The 17765-nt window shown below is 42.6% G+C and overlaps 1 protein-coding gene and 2 pseudogenes across 1 annotated transcript; all 3 read right to left on the reverse strand.

Moving 5' to 3' along the window:
* Positions 1-1181: 1181 nt before the first annotated feature.
* LOC147454532 (cation/H(+) antiporter 18-like) lies at positions 1182-5231 on the reverse strand. The gene is made up of 3 exons (XM_086516455.1): positions 4787-5231; positions 3317-4318; positions 1182-3111 (listed from the first exon to the last, which is right to left on the reverse strand). The coding sequence occupies exons 1-3, from the start codon at positions 4979-4981 to the stop codon at positions 1957-1959; spliced, it is 2352 nt and encodes a 783-aa protein (XP_086372581.1). The 5' UTR covers positions 4982-5231; the 3' UTR covers positions 1182-1956.
* A 10455-nt stretch (positions 5232-15686) lies between these two features.
* On the reverse strand, positions 15687-16045 carry LOC147454533 (uncharacterized; annotated as a pseudogene).
* Positions 16046-16182: 137 nt separating this feature from the next.
* On the reverse strand, positions 16183-16923 carry LOC147454534 (uncharacterized; annotated as a pseudogene).
* Between the last annotated feature and the right edge of the window lie 842 nt (positions 16924-17765).

Below are 17765 nucleotides of genomic sequence, written 5' to 3' on the forward strand. Positions count from 1 at the left end.
TACCTCAAATTTACATCCTTGATCTGATCCCATTTTTTCTCTTGTTTCTTCAGAGGAAACTTTGAGATTTGAAGTGCTTATATATTATATTCGTTTATCTCTTTAGTTTGAACCAAAGCACTTTGAATTTTGAAAAGTTTATTATTTCGAAGAATTCAGTATACTCTTTGGTAACAAATCCTTAAATCTTGTGTGGGAATCCTATAAAGTAAGTGGCACATGTGAAGTTGAAAACTTGGTCTTTGTAAAAGGGAAAATCTAGCAAAACAAATTTCAATGGAGGGCTTGAAACTTTCTCTATGCTATTAAAATTCTTGTACCTGTAAGGTAGGGGGGTAACGGGGTTCATGTTGATACTATGGAGACCGTATGTTTATAATGGGGGTTAGCTCAGCGCTACAATCTTCATAGATAGAGGGTTGGGCTGGTATGTAAGGGACCATACATATAGGGTCATGCAGGTAGTAAACCCTCCTCAATATCAATGAGTCCCCCATAGAGAACATGCATCTGGAAGATTTTCTCACTTGAAGTATATGACCAATTTTACCAAATCAAGAGTGAAAGTTTTTCTATTAGGGTGATGAAACCCACTATCAATAACATGATCAATGGGAGTCTCCCTGTAAAAAACGAAAGTGCGAACAAGGACATATGAGCCCATACCACTTCGGATGAGAGGGTGATAACATGATAACCTGCCATAGAAGAATAAAAAACAACCTCTTTCAAAGATTCAGTCAAAATAGAAGCATCAAAAGCAGGGACATTGATACTTCGAACTGCAAAAGCAAATGCTTCATGATGAGGATCTTGCCTAAAAGTATAAGGAAATCTATGATCCATGTTGGGGGATATATACAAAAAGAAAGCAAAGCTGAAGCTGTGAGAGAGAACACATGTTCATGGAGACCGATGATTCCATCGAAACCCTAATCATAGAAAGCATAGTTTGCCCCCCCCCCCCCCCCCCCAACCCCCCTTTTTTCTTTGTGCCCCCTCTTTCTTATGTTTGTCTTTCTTTGTAGCCTTTCTCCTCCGCGCTTGCTCTTTGACTCTTGCACTTTGACAAGGTCTCCTAAACAACAAGTGGAAACGAGCCATAATGTAGTGCTTGAGGACCATTGTACATTCTTTGTTGAGTTCATATAACATCTCCACTCACAATTGTATGACCAAAAAAAGAAGAAGGAAACTTCTATTGTTGCAAAGATAATTTTTCATTGGATATGTGCATCAGTTGGACATCACTTTTTTAGGCAGTGGTGTTTGAAGTATGGCAAAGTGGGATTTTTATGAGTAAGTCTTGATTGCTTCATAAATGTAAGTAGGCTTTCATTGCCAAAAAAGGGTAGATGGCTTGTCAAAAAATAAGCCTAGAGATAGTCATGGCCAAATGCCTGTACATGGTTGTCTGAGAAGGGGTACATAACACAAACGTAGAGGATGGAGGTTTGCAAGGCAGTTAACAACATCCACAGCTTCCTTGCATCAACCATGGTACATATGTATACAACCATGTAATGACAAGACTCTTATTTCCTCTACAGGACTATCAAGTTGCAATTGCTCCCTTTTATTCAAACTCGGACACAGTCACAGGAAGATGGCTACACATGATTGTTGCCAATCCACCACCGATGTTTGTAAGGAGAAACTTTGCCTATTCCCCCATGTGAGCCCATTAGGCACTTTAAAAGCGAACATTATACTCATGAAGCCTATTTAACTACCTGGTTTTACTCGAATTTCGACTAGGATGATCGCTTCCAAGTGCACAATTATCCTATCATGTTTATTTTGTTCCTCTTTAATGAGCTTTTAAGCACTTACTATCCATTGTATACTATGACATTGTAGTAAACAGAGTAGAGTGTGCTAGACTGATTGGATTGGAGATAACTAAAGCTCATGTGTGCTACTATTACCTAATGCCGTTTTTCTTGTGATTTTTCTTTAAGAGAATGAAGGGGTGTATTGTTGGATGACTAAAATGGAAGCCTGAAGGTCACCCATACCATGGACCAAAGCATCACCCACCATACCCAACTCACTATTCTCTGAGACCTTCTCCATAGGACCTTTTTCAATGGGCGAAAATATCTTATGAGAACGCCTCCCAATCAACAGCAGAGAGAAATCCTTTGATGTTGCCACATTCTCCGCCGCATTCACTGGAGAGTCATGATACACAAGCTCTTCATAAGTTGCATCACATATCTTAAGTGATCCTTTGCATTCCTTAATCAGTGCAAGGCTCTCTTCATCCAGCCTCTTCTCATCCACTGCACACTGCTTGTCATGCTCACGCATGTAATCAACAATACACTCACCCTCCTGTCCATAGAGAAATCTCATGACAAAGAGCCTCACATTGGGATGCTCTGCAATACGAAGTGCAAAGGCTAGTGCTTCTCTGTCATCAGGCCCTCCAAAAAAAAGCATAGCAACCTTGTGGTCGCTCGCCGTTTCCGACAGTTCTGTCGACCCCCAAAGGCCCCTTTCGACATAAATGCCGACCGAACATGGTGCACATTGCAAAACTCTCTGATTCACTCTCTTCAGCCCTGGGTTGATATACTCTATGCCACCATCCTCCCTTTGGAGGAAGTTCATTGGCAGTATGACGATTGTTGCCCTCTTCTCCACAGCCATGTTGCACACATCCTCATGCATATCCTCAAGCTGGGAAATGGCATGCAGAAGCTTGAGAGGAGTCTTTGTAAACCTTGCGTAAACCTCCATAGCTATTAAATTATGGTCTTCCAACAAAGAGGCTTTTGATTGCGCTGCCCTGCTCATGCTCATGATGGCAGACATTCGACCCGAAAGCTCAGTGAGATGCATGACAAACAGCTTCAAGGAGCTCTTCTTTGTACTTCTGCATGCTTCCACTAAGTTCAGCAAACCCAAGATGCTCCTTGTGCTCTGTATACAGGTAAGAAAACGGAGCTGATTTTTCTTTGTTTTGTTGCTGCCCTCCATATTTCTGTTGACATATGGGGATTGACGTCTTGCCGGCTTATACAATGCCATAACCGCCGGTGTAGTTATAAACAATAGGATCAAGCACATAAGCACAAGCAAGGCAAAAGTCTGATCGTCAAAAACCTGCAAAAAAGCGGCCATTTTGTGATATGAGTGTATGGCCTATAAAATCTGCATAACTTCCATATATGTAGGCTTTTTCCATATGTGTGCTTCACACAAGGATGAACCCATCATTGGTTCCAAGCTTGTTCAATGGCCTCAATAAAGCAGAGCTTGAACTAGGGTAAGCATAAGAATATGACAAAACTTATATAGTGTTGCTTACCCCTAGATCCCTGCCAATATTAAGCACAATGAGCTCGACCAACCCCTTTGTATTCATAAGAAAGCCAAAGGCAAACGCTGTTCGTAGATCAATCTTAAGCGACATGGCCGCTATAACTGTTGCCGAAATCTTGCAAAAGCAAGCTGTCACCACAAGCAATGCAAGAAACCCAAAGCTTCTTGCACTATTGATGGTTGCTAAATTGGTCTTGAGCCCACTAGATGCAAAAAACAGGGGTAGCATGAGCACAGTCACAAAATCCTCTATCTTCTCGACCAGCAGTTGTGCAAATTTGCCTTCCTTGGGAACCATTATCCCGTACGCAAAAGCTCCAAACAGAGGGTGAATCCCGATGGCATCCGTCATGAATCCAGCCACCAACACACCCATCATGGCAAGACACACAAAAATCTCCTTTGCACCGTCCTCTTCGCTTCCTCTGCGTGCAATCCACTCCAAACCTCTCCTCACAATAAACAGTAAGAATATCACATACCCAATAGCACAGACCAATACATAAGCTGGGATGGCTGGACTCTTGCTCCGGCCATTCAAGGCGACTCCGACTGCAAGCAAGATCCAAGCACATACATCATTCATGGCAGCAGCAGGCAGAACTACCTTGCCCAGCTCAGTCTTGAAAAGCTTTCTCTCTGCCAAGATACGGGCAAGCACAGGAAATGCAGTAATGGCCATGGGCACACCCATGAGAGTGACAAAAGCAGCAAAATTTGCTTGTTGAGAGAAACTACGGTGTATGATGGTTGACACTCCAATCCCAGCTATGAACGGCAGTGCAATGCCTGAAAATGCCATGATGAAGGCAGCCTTGCTGCTCCGTCGGATCTCTTTCAGATCAAGCTCTAACCCAACCAAAAACATGTAGAACAACAAACCCACTGATGAGACTGTGTCGAGGATTGTAAGGCTCTCCTTTGGAAAGATTGTGTGCAGGAAGGCCTTGTTCCTCCCCAACGCGGTTGGACCAAGAAGAACCCCACCCTGAAATCATTGTTAGCCATTGAACAAATAAGTGAAAAGCCTTCCATTTTCATGTGCAAATGGTATGCCACAACAAGCATAAACCAAAAATGTATAGCGTTGGCTCTCATTGCATACCCTTGTGTGTGTACATGTGTATGTGCACTTGCATGCACACTCCACAACACCATATAGTGGGTGCATGGATATGACAGCATTGAAACATAAGTCATTATGTGTGTGCAGCACACTTAAAAGTAAGCATGCATGAAAAGCCACAAATATGTAGGTAAAGTGTGTATGCGTGCGCGTGCTCACACACATTCCTTAGAACACATGCACCCACAGTCTTTATATTTCTCTTCTTTGAGACTGCATACATGTCACAAACTCAGATATATCTATCCATGCATGTATCCATCCACCCATTCACATTTATCAGTCACTCAAATTAAGCTAAATGAATTGGGGAAGGAAGAAAGTTTATACAATGACTTCTGCTAGAACTCTTGGCTGATGAAGTGGTTTGAAGAGGATGGCAAGGGTCCTGGTGAGGACCACCACCAAAGTAATCTGGATTATGAGGAGCGGCAACGCAAAGTGGGTCGGAATGTCTCCTTGAAGCACTCCATTTGAGACCACTTCAGGAAGCGGATGGCACTCTGTAGCCCCATCTGACTGCATCTCTCTCTCTCTCTCTCTCTCTCTCTCTCTCTCTCTCTCTCAAGTACAAAGCTCTCACACTGTCGCGTGCGTGTTTCTCTCTCTCTCTCTCTCTTTCTCTCTCTCTCTCTCTCTCTCTCTCTCTCAAGTACAAAGCTCTCACACTGTCGCGTGCGTGTTTCTTTCTCTGCTTTGAGCCATTTCGGCGGGATTGTATGTGGAAGCAGCAATGTGTGTTGGTGTTTTTTTTTTTTTTTTGTTGGGAAGGCGCCGGGGGGGGGGGAGCGACGCGCGGAAGAGCTTCTATGGAGAACCTCGCGCGCAGGAATAGCAAATGGGAAGTCTCTGGGGTTTAAGAAGGATAAAATCTCACTCTTCAAGGGTTTAAGAAAAGTACAACGCTCTCTCTCTCTCTCTCTCTCTCTCTCACACACACACACACACACATGATTGGTTATTTTTTGACGCAAAGGGAGTCCCTTAAAGGGACTATATTCTGTGTCATCACCGGAGACAGTACAAAAGAGAAGTAGCAATGCCTCAGCACTAAAGACCACGGGGTCTTGAATTACGCTCCACCCATGGGATCGACAACGCGCAACATGGGCACAATTTTCATGGCGATGGTGGATGGTGGTCGAGTTTACTTTTTAGGGCCGAGTTTCCTTTCGCTTGCGTTTGTTCACTTTATGAGGCTACGAAGTGGAGAGCTAGACAACCAAACCCACACAGATGCGTGGTTGGCACATCAGCCTGCTAACACGGAGGTCGTCGGTTTGATCCCAAGTCGGGACACGAGAAAGTCAACACCTTTTGATTTTTGTGGATCGTCCACGGCCCTTGAGATCTGTGTGAATCCTTGTCCACCGTGGATCCCATGGTTTGGGCTTCATTAAATACCCTATGCCATTTAGTGTCGTGGGTAGCAATGTAAAGGCTATGTAAACATCAAGATGGTCTATATGATGAGTGTAAAATGAACCACTGAGGAGATGCATAATGCCATGTAATGTGGGCATGAACCCGTCTAAAAACTCGCCCATGTGTGAAGAAAGACGCATTAACGTTGTTCCGCTGCCGCGGAGGAGTTGGCTGAAGAATCCAACTAACTACGAAGAGTACATAGCAGCTCAATCCAAATGGCTTTCAAAATGGTGGATGTAGGGGAGGACTGTGAGCCCAAAACGTGGGCACACCGAGCCTTCCACATGGTCCAAAGTGTGATGTTGCATATCGTGGTGGTGAAAAGTATGCAACGCTACAAAAATCCATATTATGATTGGCATGTGGGATCTATATTTCTAAGGAAGTAAGCATGAAGGTGTGTGACCTTGAAAATTGCAAAAGCCATGCAATTGTCCTCCACAAACCCATCATGGATGCCCACTCTAATCAGCAAACAACAAACTACCACTCACGCATATGGACAAACCCAAAAACACCGCTTAAGGACTCAGGATCTAAAGTACATCTCTGCCAAGGCGGATCATGACAAGTGAACGCAGCCCAAGTGCCAACATGCAATCCTGCATTGAGTTCACTTTTCCATAATAGGTCTTGAGTTGAAGACTCGTCCCACAGAGCTTTGAGGTCTCTTGGAAGTGTTCCTAGAACATTACAAATTACTCTCTGGGCATGTATGTGGATGTGTGTGGGGAAATAAATGAGTGCTTGTGGGGAAAAGCAAAAATTAGCTAGGGTTTGCGCCGGGCTCCCTGCACTGAGGCGCGCTCACCAGTGGGTGGTTCATAGGAGGGGAGATCGGTGGGGGCGGTCAGGTGTGCCCACCCTCCACCTCACGAGTGAGGTGGTTCATAAGAGGGGAGATCGGTGGGGGTGGTCAAGTATTGCGGATTTTCTTGCTCTTTTGGTCATCATATGCTACTTGCATTGGACCCTCATTCATGCTAGCCTTGGGGCACTTGGAGCCATGCTAAGAGTACTTATTGCCTTGGAAACTCTCCATCTTGTGTAGTGTGTTTGAAATAGAACAATCGCTCTAGACCAAAGAGTGTTGTGCGTTTCTGCGAAAGGGCAGTCACTTTTGTGACTTTTACCCTTCCGCCTACAGCGTTGTGTGCACGATTGGCTACGTGTCTCACCCATTCAGAGGTATCAAATGAGAAAGGATATTATAGATCAATGAAGATTTTGCTGAAGGATTTGATTCATGGCATTGAATCCTTTTTTGAAATCCTGTCTTACATTATCTCATATTAGTATGGCCGGCCACCCTCTCTCCTTCCCCCCCCCCCCCCCCCCCGTCTTTTTATTGTGTCGTCTGCCTGTGTCATTGGGCTATAGGGGACATTGGCTGGATCAAGCTCTTGTGGACACATGACTGAGGGAGGGTTGGACTCCCTTACATCATTTTTATTAGTATAGATATAGATATAGAAGTATAGATATAGATATCCACCTGTGTAGTCGGACTACATGGGACATTGGCTAGATCAAGCTCTACTAACACGTGGCCGAGGGAGGGGTTGGAATCCCTTCCCCCATTATTATTAGTATAGATATAGATTTAGATATAGATGCTATTCAGGCGAGTGTCACCCTTGGGCGTCCCTCCAAATCTGGCCATGGCAAAGGGCTAAACAAATTGGTTGGACATTACTTAGCAGCAATTCCTACTCACGTATACGACAACATCTTCTCCCATGCCTCCTTTATAGGGGAGTGTGTATGCATGAAACCCACACGAATTTAGAAAGAATCCATCCACCACGAACATACAATTGCTACCTTATTAGTACCTCATAGAGAGATTTGGCTGACCTCTGAAACAATGTTATGAGATACTCTATGACCACTGCCTTCAGTGATTTCCCATAGGACATCTTATCATCCTTAACTTTGTCTGATCAACCACACTGTATCCATCACTCTAGACTTGTAGCATGTTGTTGTTGCCCACCAGCTGCTCACCACGTGTGCACTATCATTCCCACTGTCTGAGACAAAAATGATATGGAGATTATGAGGATGTTCAATGGATTTTCCCCGGACATATTGGACATCATTGTCCCGTTTTTGTATGGTGGCAGAGTGCTAAGCTTTCGGAGTAGAGGTTCTAGTGATGGGGCTTTGTTGCAAGAGCACACCTATGCTGGCAAAAAAGAGTGAGGACGGTGGTTGCAAGTAAGAAGCCACTATTGCAAAAGGAGAAAGAAGAGGAGTCCCTCGTGCTCATGTTTTGTGTGTCACATGTGCACGCACACTGCTTGAGTTCCTTCTCTCTCTCTCTCTCTCTCTCTCTCTCTCTCTCTCTCTCTCTCTCTCTCTCTCTCTCTCTCTCTCTCTCTCTCTCTCTCTCACACACACACACACACACACACACACATCCGTGGTCAACTGTCAAATTCTAAAATATAACCGTTCAAATTTCATGCGCTTCTATCAGGGTGCGTCGTGCGGTAGTGTTCGGGAAAAAACAATTTCACAAACAACCAAATTTTCTTTTAGCGCAGATTCAAAGAGGAATTTTTTTAAAAGTAACGGGTATTTTTTACAATTTAACTCTAGCGGAATTTCTCCTTCCTCCCCTGAATCCCTTCAGTGTTCGCGAAAAATGTGTCTCAGCTTAATATTTGGCCGTATTCAATTTCAAAAATGCCAGTTTAGGGCAACGGAAAAAGGAGAAATTCCGACCAAAATACAAGAACATAGTGTAAAACCCCAAAAATAAACCTGTTTTATAAAATTTCCTCTTAGCAAATTCAAGGAAAGGAATTTTGTATGTTTGGAAAAATGATTTTTCCTGAACACTCGTCCCCTCCCTTCAAAACCGATTGTTTTGATTTTTTAATCAGCTCAAGGCTAAGCTGAGTCACTCTTTTCCCGCCCACTCACATTGATCAGTATTTCCCGATGCGGCCATTGCGGTGTATTCAGTCCTCTCTCTCTCTCTCTCTCTCTCTCTCTCTCTCTCTCTCTCTCTCCTCTCTCTCTCTCTCTCTCTCTATCTAGTGTACGCTCGCGGCTTGCGCGTTTGCTTCGGAGTTGCTAAGTACGCCTAGGCTAGATTGGAGCTAGTCTATAGCGGGGGGCAATGCTCGTTGCTCAATGCATGTGCACTGTGGAAAGGATGTTGGCGATGAGGGTGCCACTGTCCAGTGTCCACACCTCTCAACGGCCCAGTCGCGCCCTTTCACACTCACGGTCCCATAGTGGACCACGCAGTTGCACTCACAACACAGTCGCGACTCGTCACACAATGCAGACCAATCATTTTTTCAAGCATACAAAATTCCTTTCCTTGAATTTTCCAAGAGGAAATTTTAGAAAATTACATTATTTTTTCAGGTTGGAATTTCTCCTTTCCCCCTTGCTCCGAATCGGCAAAAACGACATGATATTAAGCTGAGACGCAATTTTCTCGAACATTGTCCGACTCCAGACTTCAGAGCTATGGGAGCTATAAGCCTCTCTCTCTCTCTCTCTCTCTCTCTCTCTCTCTCATGCAGTGCCGACATTTTTGAAATTGAAAACGGCACGATATTAAGCTGAGACGTATTTTTCATGAACACTACTCCCGACCTTCGACCAAGGACTCCAGACTACACAGCTATTAAGGGGCCCTCTCTCTCTCTCTCTCTCTCTCTCTCTCTCTCATCATGTAGTCTCCCGTGTCTCTTTTACTCTAGGGCCGGTGTCCTCTCTCTCTCTCTCCCTCTCTCTCTCTCTCTCTCTCTCTCTCCCCCCCCCCCCCCCCCCCCCCCCCCCACGTGTGCACTGCTGATTGTCTCAAGCTTGCTACCGGTCGCTCTATAGTCTACACTGTTTGCCTGTGTCGCTAGGCTCTAGAAGGCACTGGTCAGATCAATCTTCTGCTGATGCGTGGCAAGGTGGGAGGGCCGGAATCCCTCCCCGCATTATACTTAGTATAGATGGTTAACATAAGCTTCACATAACTATTTTCATAATGTTGTAGTAGGCACCACTGTCGTCGAGGATGGCGAGTTTCCACTCAAACATGCATGTGCTCTTTTCTTTGTTATAAGCTCTCTTACTCTCTAAGAGTGTGATTAGATTAATCTTATCTCAAAATATGTTAAGGAGGAATGAAGAAGCGGTATTTGACTCTCTCTCCCATGTATTCAAACACACATGTGGTCGTGTCTCTCTCGAAGACACTCGAAATATCTAGAGTGTGATTGCATTATTCATCATCCCAAAATTGGCATAAAACGTCTAATACCTTTGTTATTAATTTTTAAAAGGCAACTTCCTTCCAAAAAGGGATCTGAAGGATGCTTCCGGTCTTAGGAAGCCAAGAGGACCATTGACTAATAGAATTGTGAAAATATCTTGATATCTCTCCCCATTCCAAGGACTTTGTTCTCTGTTGCATTTTCGAATGAGCTCGTCTGTCGTGCCTCCAAGTTTCAGGATAACCCATCGAGGGGCAAGCATCTTGTCATGCACCTGTAGCACTTTCTACTTGCCGTCTTTAGAGCATAATTTTGACATGTCCATCATGGCCTTAGCCACATAGTCCACGCTTGGTCTTGCTTTCCGAGTGCTACCACAAATTTGGCACACTGGGCCACCGCTCGTGCTAGGATTGAGAATCCCTGGTTAGTGGGTAGCTATGATGCCTCGGGTATGGCTTCAACATCCCTCCCATTTTGAACCCACAAAGACTCGGGGGCCTCCCGTAGTGATGCAAGGAACAAATTAATGCTAGGGCTTGGGACGGAGGACGCCGCCTTGAGAGTGACTGGCAAGGCATGGAGAGCACGCAAAGAATCTCAAGTTTGAGGGCTAGTGCACCTTTGTCAAACCCTCCTTATTGCCAATGTGTCTAACTTCCATGGAATGTACGACCTGCAAAACACTGAAGAAGGGCTTTTTGGTGAGTTGGTCAACTCCAGCAGTGCCTTCTCGAGCATCTTTGTTGGTGTTGATGGTTGGGGTGATTCAACATCGAGGATATTGTTTGAGCTTCTAGATGGTTCAAGTGCAGTGTTCGCGATATTCCCCAGATGTTGACGGTTCTCAATGACTCTGATCCAGATGTAGATTGTGTCCATAGATCCTTTTTTGGGGTTTGGATGACTGGCTCCTCATTGTCCTCGTGCAAGGATTGTATCTACTGCTCTTTTTCTTAGATTACTATGTTCCCCCCTTGATCTCCTCGATAGCTTTAGACATACATGGGGTGGGTGGCACATGCCACCGTATATGGTGGCTTTTGTTGTCTCCCTGGTCCTTCTCTAATCCTATCGGTTGGGTGGCTCCCATGTTCGCCAAGAGGAGCTAGAAAGGGTGGCTGTGTTTGTAGCTAAGGTATGCTTTGTGAGGCCATGGCTAGAGTTTAGCATGGTGGACTTTTGCAATTCTTTATGAGATGGTAATATATCTAACTCACTTATTGTAAGTATTGCAAAAAGAAAAAAAAAAAGGGTAAAAACCGTTGGGCATGGTATCTACTTAATGTTGTTGCACCTACTTGAAGTTGTATGCCTACTCGCTCTTTTGGTCATCATATGCTACTTGCATTGGACCATGCTACCCTTGGGGCACTTGGAGACATGCTAATAGTACTTATTGCCGTGGAGACTCTCCATCTAAGCTTCCAATCAAGGAAGATTTTGCTGAAGGATTTGATTCATGGTATTCAATCCTTTGTTGAAATCCCCTCTTACATTATCTCATATGGTTAACATAAGCTTTGTATAATTATTTTCAGATGTTGTAGTAGGCAGCATTGTCGTCGAAGATGGCGAGGGCGGTGGGAGTTCTACTTTTATATGTTCAAAGATGCATGTGCTCTTTTCTTTCTTATAAACTCTCTTACTCTATAGGAGAGTGATTAGATTCTCATCTCAAAATATGTTAAGAAGAAGGGTATTTGACTATTTCTCCCATGTAGTCAAAAAGACATGTGGTCGTGTCTCTCTTGAAGACATTCTAAATCTCATGCCATGCGTATATAGAAGTTGTTAATTGGTAGATTCCAAAAAGATGCCAATTTGAAGCCACGTATGATGGATACCACTTTTAACTAAGGATGAATGAATGCAATTAAAAATTCACAAATTGACATGGAGATTATCACGATATCATAGCAAATCCTTGAGGTACATTGTCAACAACAAAGAAAAAGCACCACTATTGATAAATGTTAAATAAGTTATACAATTATATTTACTTTTTTCACCAAAAAAATCGTGTCAAATTATATGGAAGCCCAAGTGTATTCCAATTATAGTCACAAGAAGAAAACATATGATAGTACATCATCACATAAGTCACTATTGTAATGCCTTTTTAACAGAATATACTTTAAAAAACAATTAGAAAAAGGAGAAAATTACATTCAAAGAGAAATTTTTTTTGCAATTTTTCTATTTGCCATTTAAAAAAAAAGGGGTAAATCTTCAAATTTGTAGTGGGGATTATACTAAACGTAGGTTTTTTTTTTTCAGAGCATTGATGCTCCCCCAATTTCGTTAAAAAATGAAGGTTAAATATCCATTCTACTCATAAAAAAATATGCCGCCAAATTCAAGTTTCTTGCTTAGTGACAAAAAACATGCCACCATGATTAAGTCTTTATAAAGTCAAGAATCTTGAAACTCAAAAGCCACAAAATAAGGCCAAGGAATGACACTCGGTTTCATGTACACACACACAAACACACACACACTCTCTCTCTCTCTCTCTCTCTCTCTCTCTCACACACACTCTCACACACACACACACACACACACAAAGAATCTGTTGGCTCTCCAGATTGAGAACATACACTATGTAATGGGGTGGGTAACAAGATACTCTAAACTACCTGGGTCTTGAGCTTGGGATTTTCCTCTTTTGAGGTTGCGCTCGACATTGTTGGTAGACCTGTCATCTAGGAGGAAGTTGGCCTTTCGGCAAACTAAGGCCTTAAACTAACCATAGTTATCAACCAATCTACATCACTACTACTACTACTACTACTACTCCTCTAAATCAATACTATTTTGAGTACTTTGTTGATGGACCTCTGCTTTACACGAAAGGTTATCTTTGGCAAATTGAGGCTTCTATTCACCCAACCAATTATAAAGGTTCTTGATAGTCACATAGCATTATTATATTAGTCCACATGGCAGCACGTCCTTAAAAGGTGGAAGAGAAAGGATGTGTCCTTCAAAAGTTGGAAATGGGCTTACAAAAGTGAGGTTCCATTTCATCATGAAAGGGAATGTTAGAACAAAAAAAGGGCCAGAGAACATCAAACAAGAGGTGAATAAGTGACAATCTCATGAGGCCTGCATAGTATGTATTAGTGATGATGGGTAAACTCTAGGTACCCTCACTTTAAACTTGATAGAAATAATAGTTTTACAATACACCCTTCTATTTTGCAGAAAAAGACTCTTGCACATCAAATTTGCATAAAGCTAAAGCATAATCTTTAGTGGTCCAAACTCTTCAATATATAATATGAATAAAAAGCAGACCTGGACATTAGGGCCATGATTTCTTCCCTTGGAAAAAGGAGGAACTCAGAAGAGTGGAGTCAGGTCATCCTCCGCCTTGATGGGTAGGCGATTTTGGATGCCGGCTTGCCTAGGGCAGCCCTTGTAAAATCTGATATGGTCAATAGATACCTCGAGGCTCCGTACGAGCTTGGGGATGCTTTTGTAAATTTTGGGTTTCTTAATACACTTCTCACTCACAAATTGTGAGTTTTGCAAAAAAAGAATGTGAAAAAAAAAGCATCATCAATTGCTAGGCTAACACATACTTCATCAGTATGGGAAGTTCGTTCTGACCTACGTAAGGCTATTGAGAAGAATTTAATAAGAAGAACCTTCTTTGTGAGAGAGAAAATAAAATAGTGACACTAGTATTTTAAAAAAATTGTTATCGTAATAAACTATTATGGTTTTTGAAAACAAGTGTAGCAATGAAATATTTAGATTGTAATATATTCCAAAAGCATACAAAACAATGATTGCAAAAACACTTGGAAGCATTGTAAGTTGCGATTTTCATCACCGCAATTTTGGAGCATCAAAAATCACTTATCAGCTCCATACATACTACATCCCACAGATCATATTCGACCTCCAAGGATAGTAACAAAATCTATCTATCTCTCTTTCTTTCTCCACATCAAAACAACTAGGAAAAGATATCTCAAGAGAATGAAACAAAGTTGAAGCCCTATGCACATGTTTCTGAATGAACTTTGCATAAGCAATAGGGAAAGAAGCTTTACTTTTAGGTTTTTCCTTCTACCTTACACTACTACATGAGCAATGCAAATCAATCCACTATTACTTAGGCATCATGTCAAATAGTGCTTTTTGAACTGCCTCAATGAATTCAAAAGCTGGATGAGGCTAGGATTAAAGCAACATATGCAATATATCTAGAAAAATGTTGACAAGAAGTGTGGTTCAAAAATCTAAAGCTCAATAGTTTAAGAGGAGAGATCAAATGATCCTCTACACCTTCAAAAGGGTAAAAATCATTGTTAAGAGAATTAGGGCCATAATGGATGTTTACATCATGTATGTACAAGATTGAATGCTATCATGAGCCCTTGAGGAATGAAATGCCTGAGAAGTTTCATGAGAGAAAAAATAAGAAGGATGGTGAGTAGAAGACAAAAAAACAAGCCAAAATTAAAGTAAATCAACACACACATAACACAAAACTTTGTCATTGACACATGATAACTAGTCAATTCCTCCTCTCTTGGTGAAGTTTAAGGCAAAATACTCAGCTCACATAGTCTTACTAGACTTGGGAGAGCCTTCATAGAACAGAAGCCACACCACCTTACTATAAAGATTGAACCCATCTCCAATATGAGCTTCCTTGCACAAGTTGATTCAAGAGTTAAAGTTGGGCCAAACATCGCTTAGTAATGAGTACCTATGATTCCTTGGTCAAGCTATTAAGGGAGACATATGACCATGATGTCCGGTATGTGGCCTTGTCCTAGAAAAAAAAGTACTTTGTGTGAGAATACTACCTTGATTTTTGTGACAATCTTCTTGTGTAGCATCTCTTGTCCAACTAGATTCTATTTAGCAATTAGTGATGTATCTTTTATATATGGTCAAGACTGTTCCACCATGTGCAACAAAAGTACTAATTTCTTGGTATGTTGACCATTAAACTGGCCCTTGCGCAATCCCTTTTTTTAAAATCAAATCTAAAAACCTTAAAATTCAAATTTAATTATTGACCTACTCTCTCTACTGGGTCTGCGCGTGCATTAAATAGAATCTAGCGAGATCCTGCTGATGTGAACGCGCCGTTCGCTACGCACACAACAAAAAAACAAAATACAAAGTGTCTGCCCGTGGCGCCTGCGGCCCAGAACGGGAGTCTTTTAATTTGCTGCGTGGCACAGACACTGCTGACAGTGTCGAAAGCATCGCACAGACACTCATGACAGTGTCGAAAGCATTGAAAGAAACATCAATGCTTTAAATGCTCCTGTATAGAGGAAGGAGCCATTAGAAGCCTAGGATAATGCAATTCTGGCATGACCAGCACAGATAGAGTGCTAAGACTGTTCACAGGGATCAAAGACAAAGCAGTGGCTTAAACAGTCCGTTTATTGTATAAACCAACTAGGATGATGCAAGTTTTTCTTTCAGATTTTGTACAAACAAAAAAACGGAAACATGGCAGAGGTCGAAGTAGCTCCATTTGCGTTATTACAAACTGGGAGTAGTTCGATTTACATTTCCAAAATTTATGACATGTTCTAACTGCGATTCAGGATATTTGAAAACCTACATAGATTGCATTAAGACGGTTGACTTGGGCTTTCAGAGCCGTTAGTTCTTTTCCCAATGACAAAATCTGCTCTTCCAGCTTTGTTACTTGTATGTCAGCAACGTTGATTGCATACTCCTCGATAGTATCCCTCGAATTACGTATCGCTTCAATAACCTCTGACCGGAGTGCACGGGTGTTTGTGGTTTGATCTCCAACCAATTCTTTCAAAATTGCAACAAGAGCATCCTCTATCTTGTCAATACGTGCGTCTTCTACCATAGCAAAAGAGTCATCAGCTTGTGTCTCACTCAGCTGAACCATCTGGTTTTCATCTTCTTCATCCATCTCAACACTGCAACCAAAATAAATTGTGATCAGTTTATATTTTTTGCTTAGAATAAAAAGGAATAATGTTATTGCCAGAAAACACACCACACTATGCAATTGTCGTTACGTCAACACGATGTACAAGTGGAATGAAATCATCTCCTATTTCCGGATCTCTTATGGCAGGTTCACCATCAAAATCATTGACAACAGTTCTTGGTGGACTACAAAAGACGTAGGTCATGGTCAAAAACTCGACAACAAAGACAATCCTACATCAACTATCATAAGCATACCTTTGTGTCTCTTGCCAACAGGAGTTGAACCACTCTGCACGAGATTGTGTCTTTGCATACACATCATCATTGACAAAAATATTGAGAATGTCTTCATACGTTGCTGTCGATGGGTATATCAGACACCTCCACAATGCTTTGATTTTTGGAAGATGCATTCCACGGACCTGATAAGGAGTTATCCAACATGATGATGGATAGTAGTTCTCGCTCTTCACCATTATATGCAGTGTAGATAGAAAGTCATTGCCTGCTGGATGTCGAAGCTTAAATTTCCAATACATTAGGGCTCTATCAAAGATGTTTGTCGGTGTTAGGCAGACCCTGTTCTTCAATTCATCGGCACCATATAAGCTGTACAATTCTACACCGGCATTCACATCATTACTACTTATATTGTGGACAACCTTTTGAAAGTGTGGTTCATCCTGGTCTTTCAAACAATACCCTACCATGCCCTCGAACGTATGCATCTTGTGTTGTTTTAGGCCACGGCACAAAACCATTGCTCCTGCAGGTGCTGACTTAGCCCAACCTAAGTACGCTTTTATCTTCCTATTCACTGCAATCAAACGAGGTTGCCCAAATACGGATAACCATCTGCAGATGAAGGTGCAATAGCGCTCCTCCTCTCTCCAATGTACATAGTCCAGCTGATGTTTCTCTTCAAGAAACAACTACATGCACCCCAACAACCCTACGTATACATCGTCACCACCAACAGATATAGTAACACTCACTTCCATTACTCTCGCCTCTGGTTTCTTCACTTTCGAGGAGCCAACATTGCAACCTTCAGTATTAGTCATAGCCTGCTTCCCTTTCCCCCGTGCCTCAGACTTTAGCTTGCCCATTGTTCACGCGTACAAGAACAACACCAATGCGAAGCACGTATTGTCGGCCCAGCAACAAAGACGAAAGAACCTGTCTGTCACACATACAATCACTTGACGACCTGCCCCATCAAATGCAGTAGCTAAACACACAGTGCAATAGCTTGACAACTTTCTTCATGACGTGCAACAGCTAAAGACACAGACTAACAACCAATAGCTGCTGTCAAGAGCAGCAGAAGAAGAGAACATCGCTACTTGATCAGTGCGCACCTGAACTCACACACCAACAACCAGTAGGCGCTGTCAACAACAACACAAGGAAAGAAGAGAGGATTTACGTCAGCACTTGTACGTCTCACGAAGAGTAGCAGAGAAACGCAACGACCAACACTCGTCAGGGACAATGCCAGAAACACGCAGCGAAAAAATACAGGGCTCCCTTGTTTGAGCCGTGCTGCCTTGCTGGAGCCTAGGTGCAACGCGTCTGACGGAGCGAAGGCTTGCATGACACGCAGCCTTGCATTTTTTATTAATCCAGACAGGATCTCCACAGATTTGGTCTATTAGACCTGCTTGCCAAAATTGGGAGCGCCTACTCGTTGAATC

The sequence above is a fragment of the Adiantum capillus-veneris genome, chromosome 7 (assembly GCF_014529385.1).
Source record: "Adiantum capillus-veneris isolate H3 chromosome 7, ASM1452938v2, whole genome shotgun sequence".
NCBI classification, from domain to species: Eukaryota; Viridiplantae; Streptophyta; class Polypodiopsida; order Polypodiales; family Pteridaceae; genus Adiantum; species Adiantum capillus-veneris.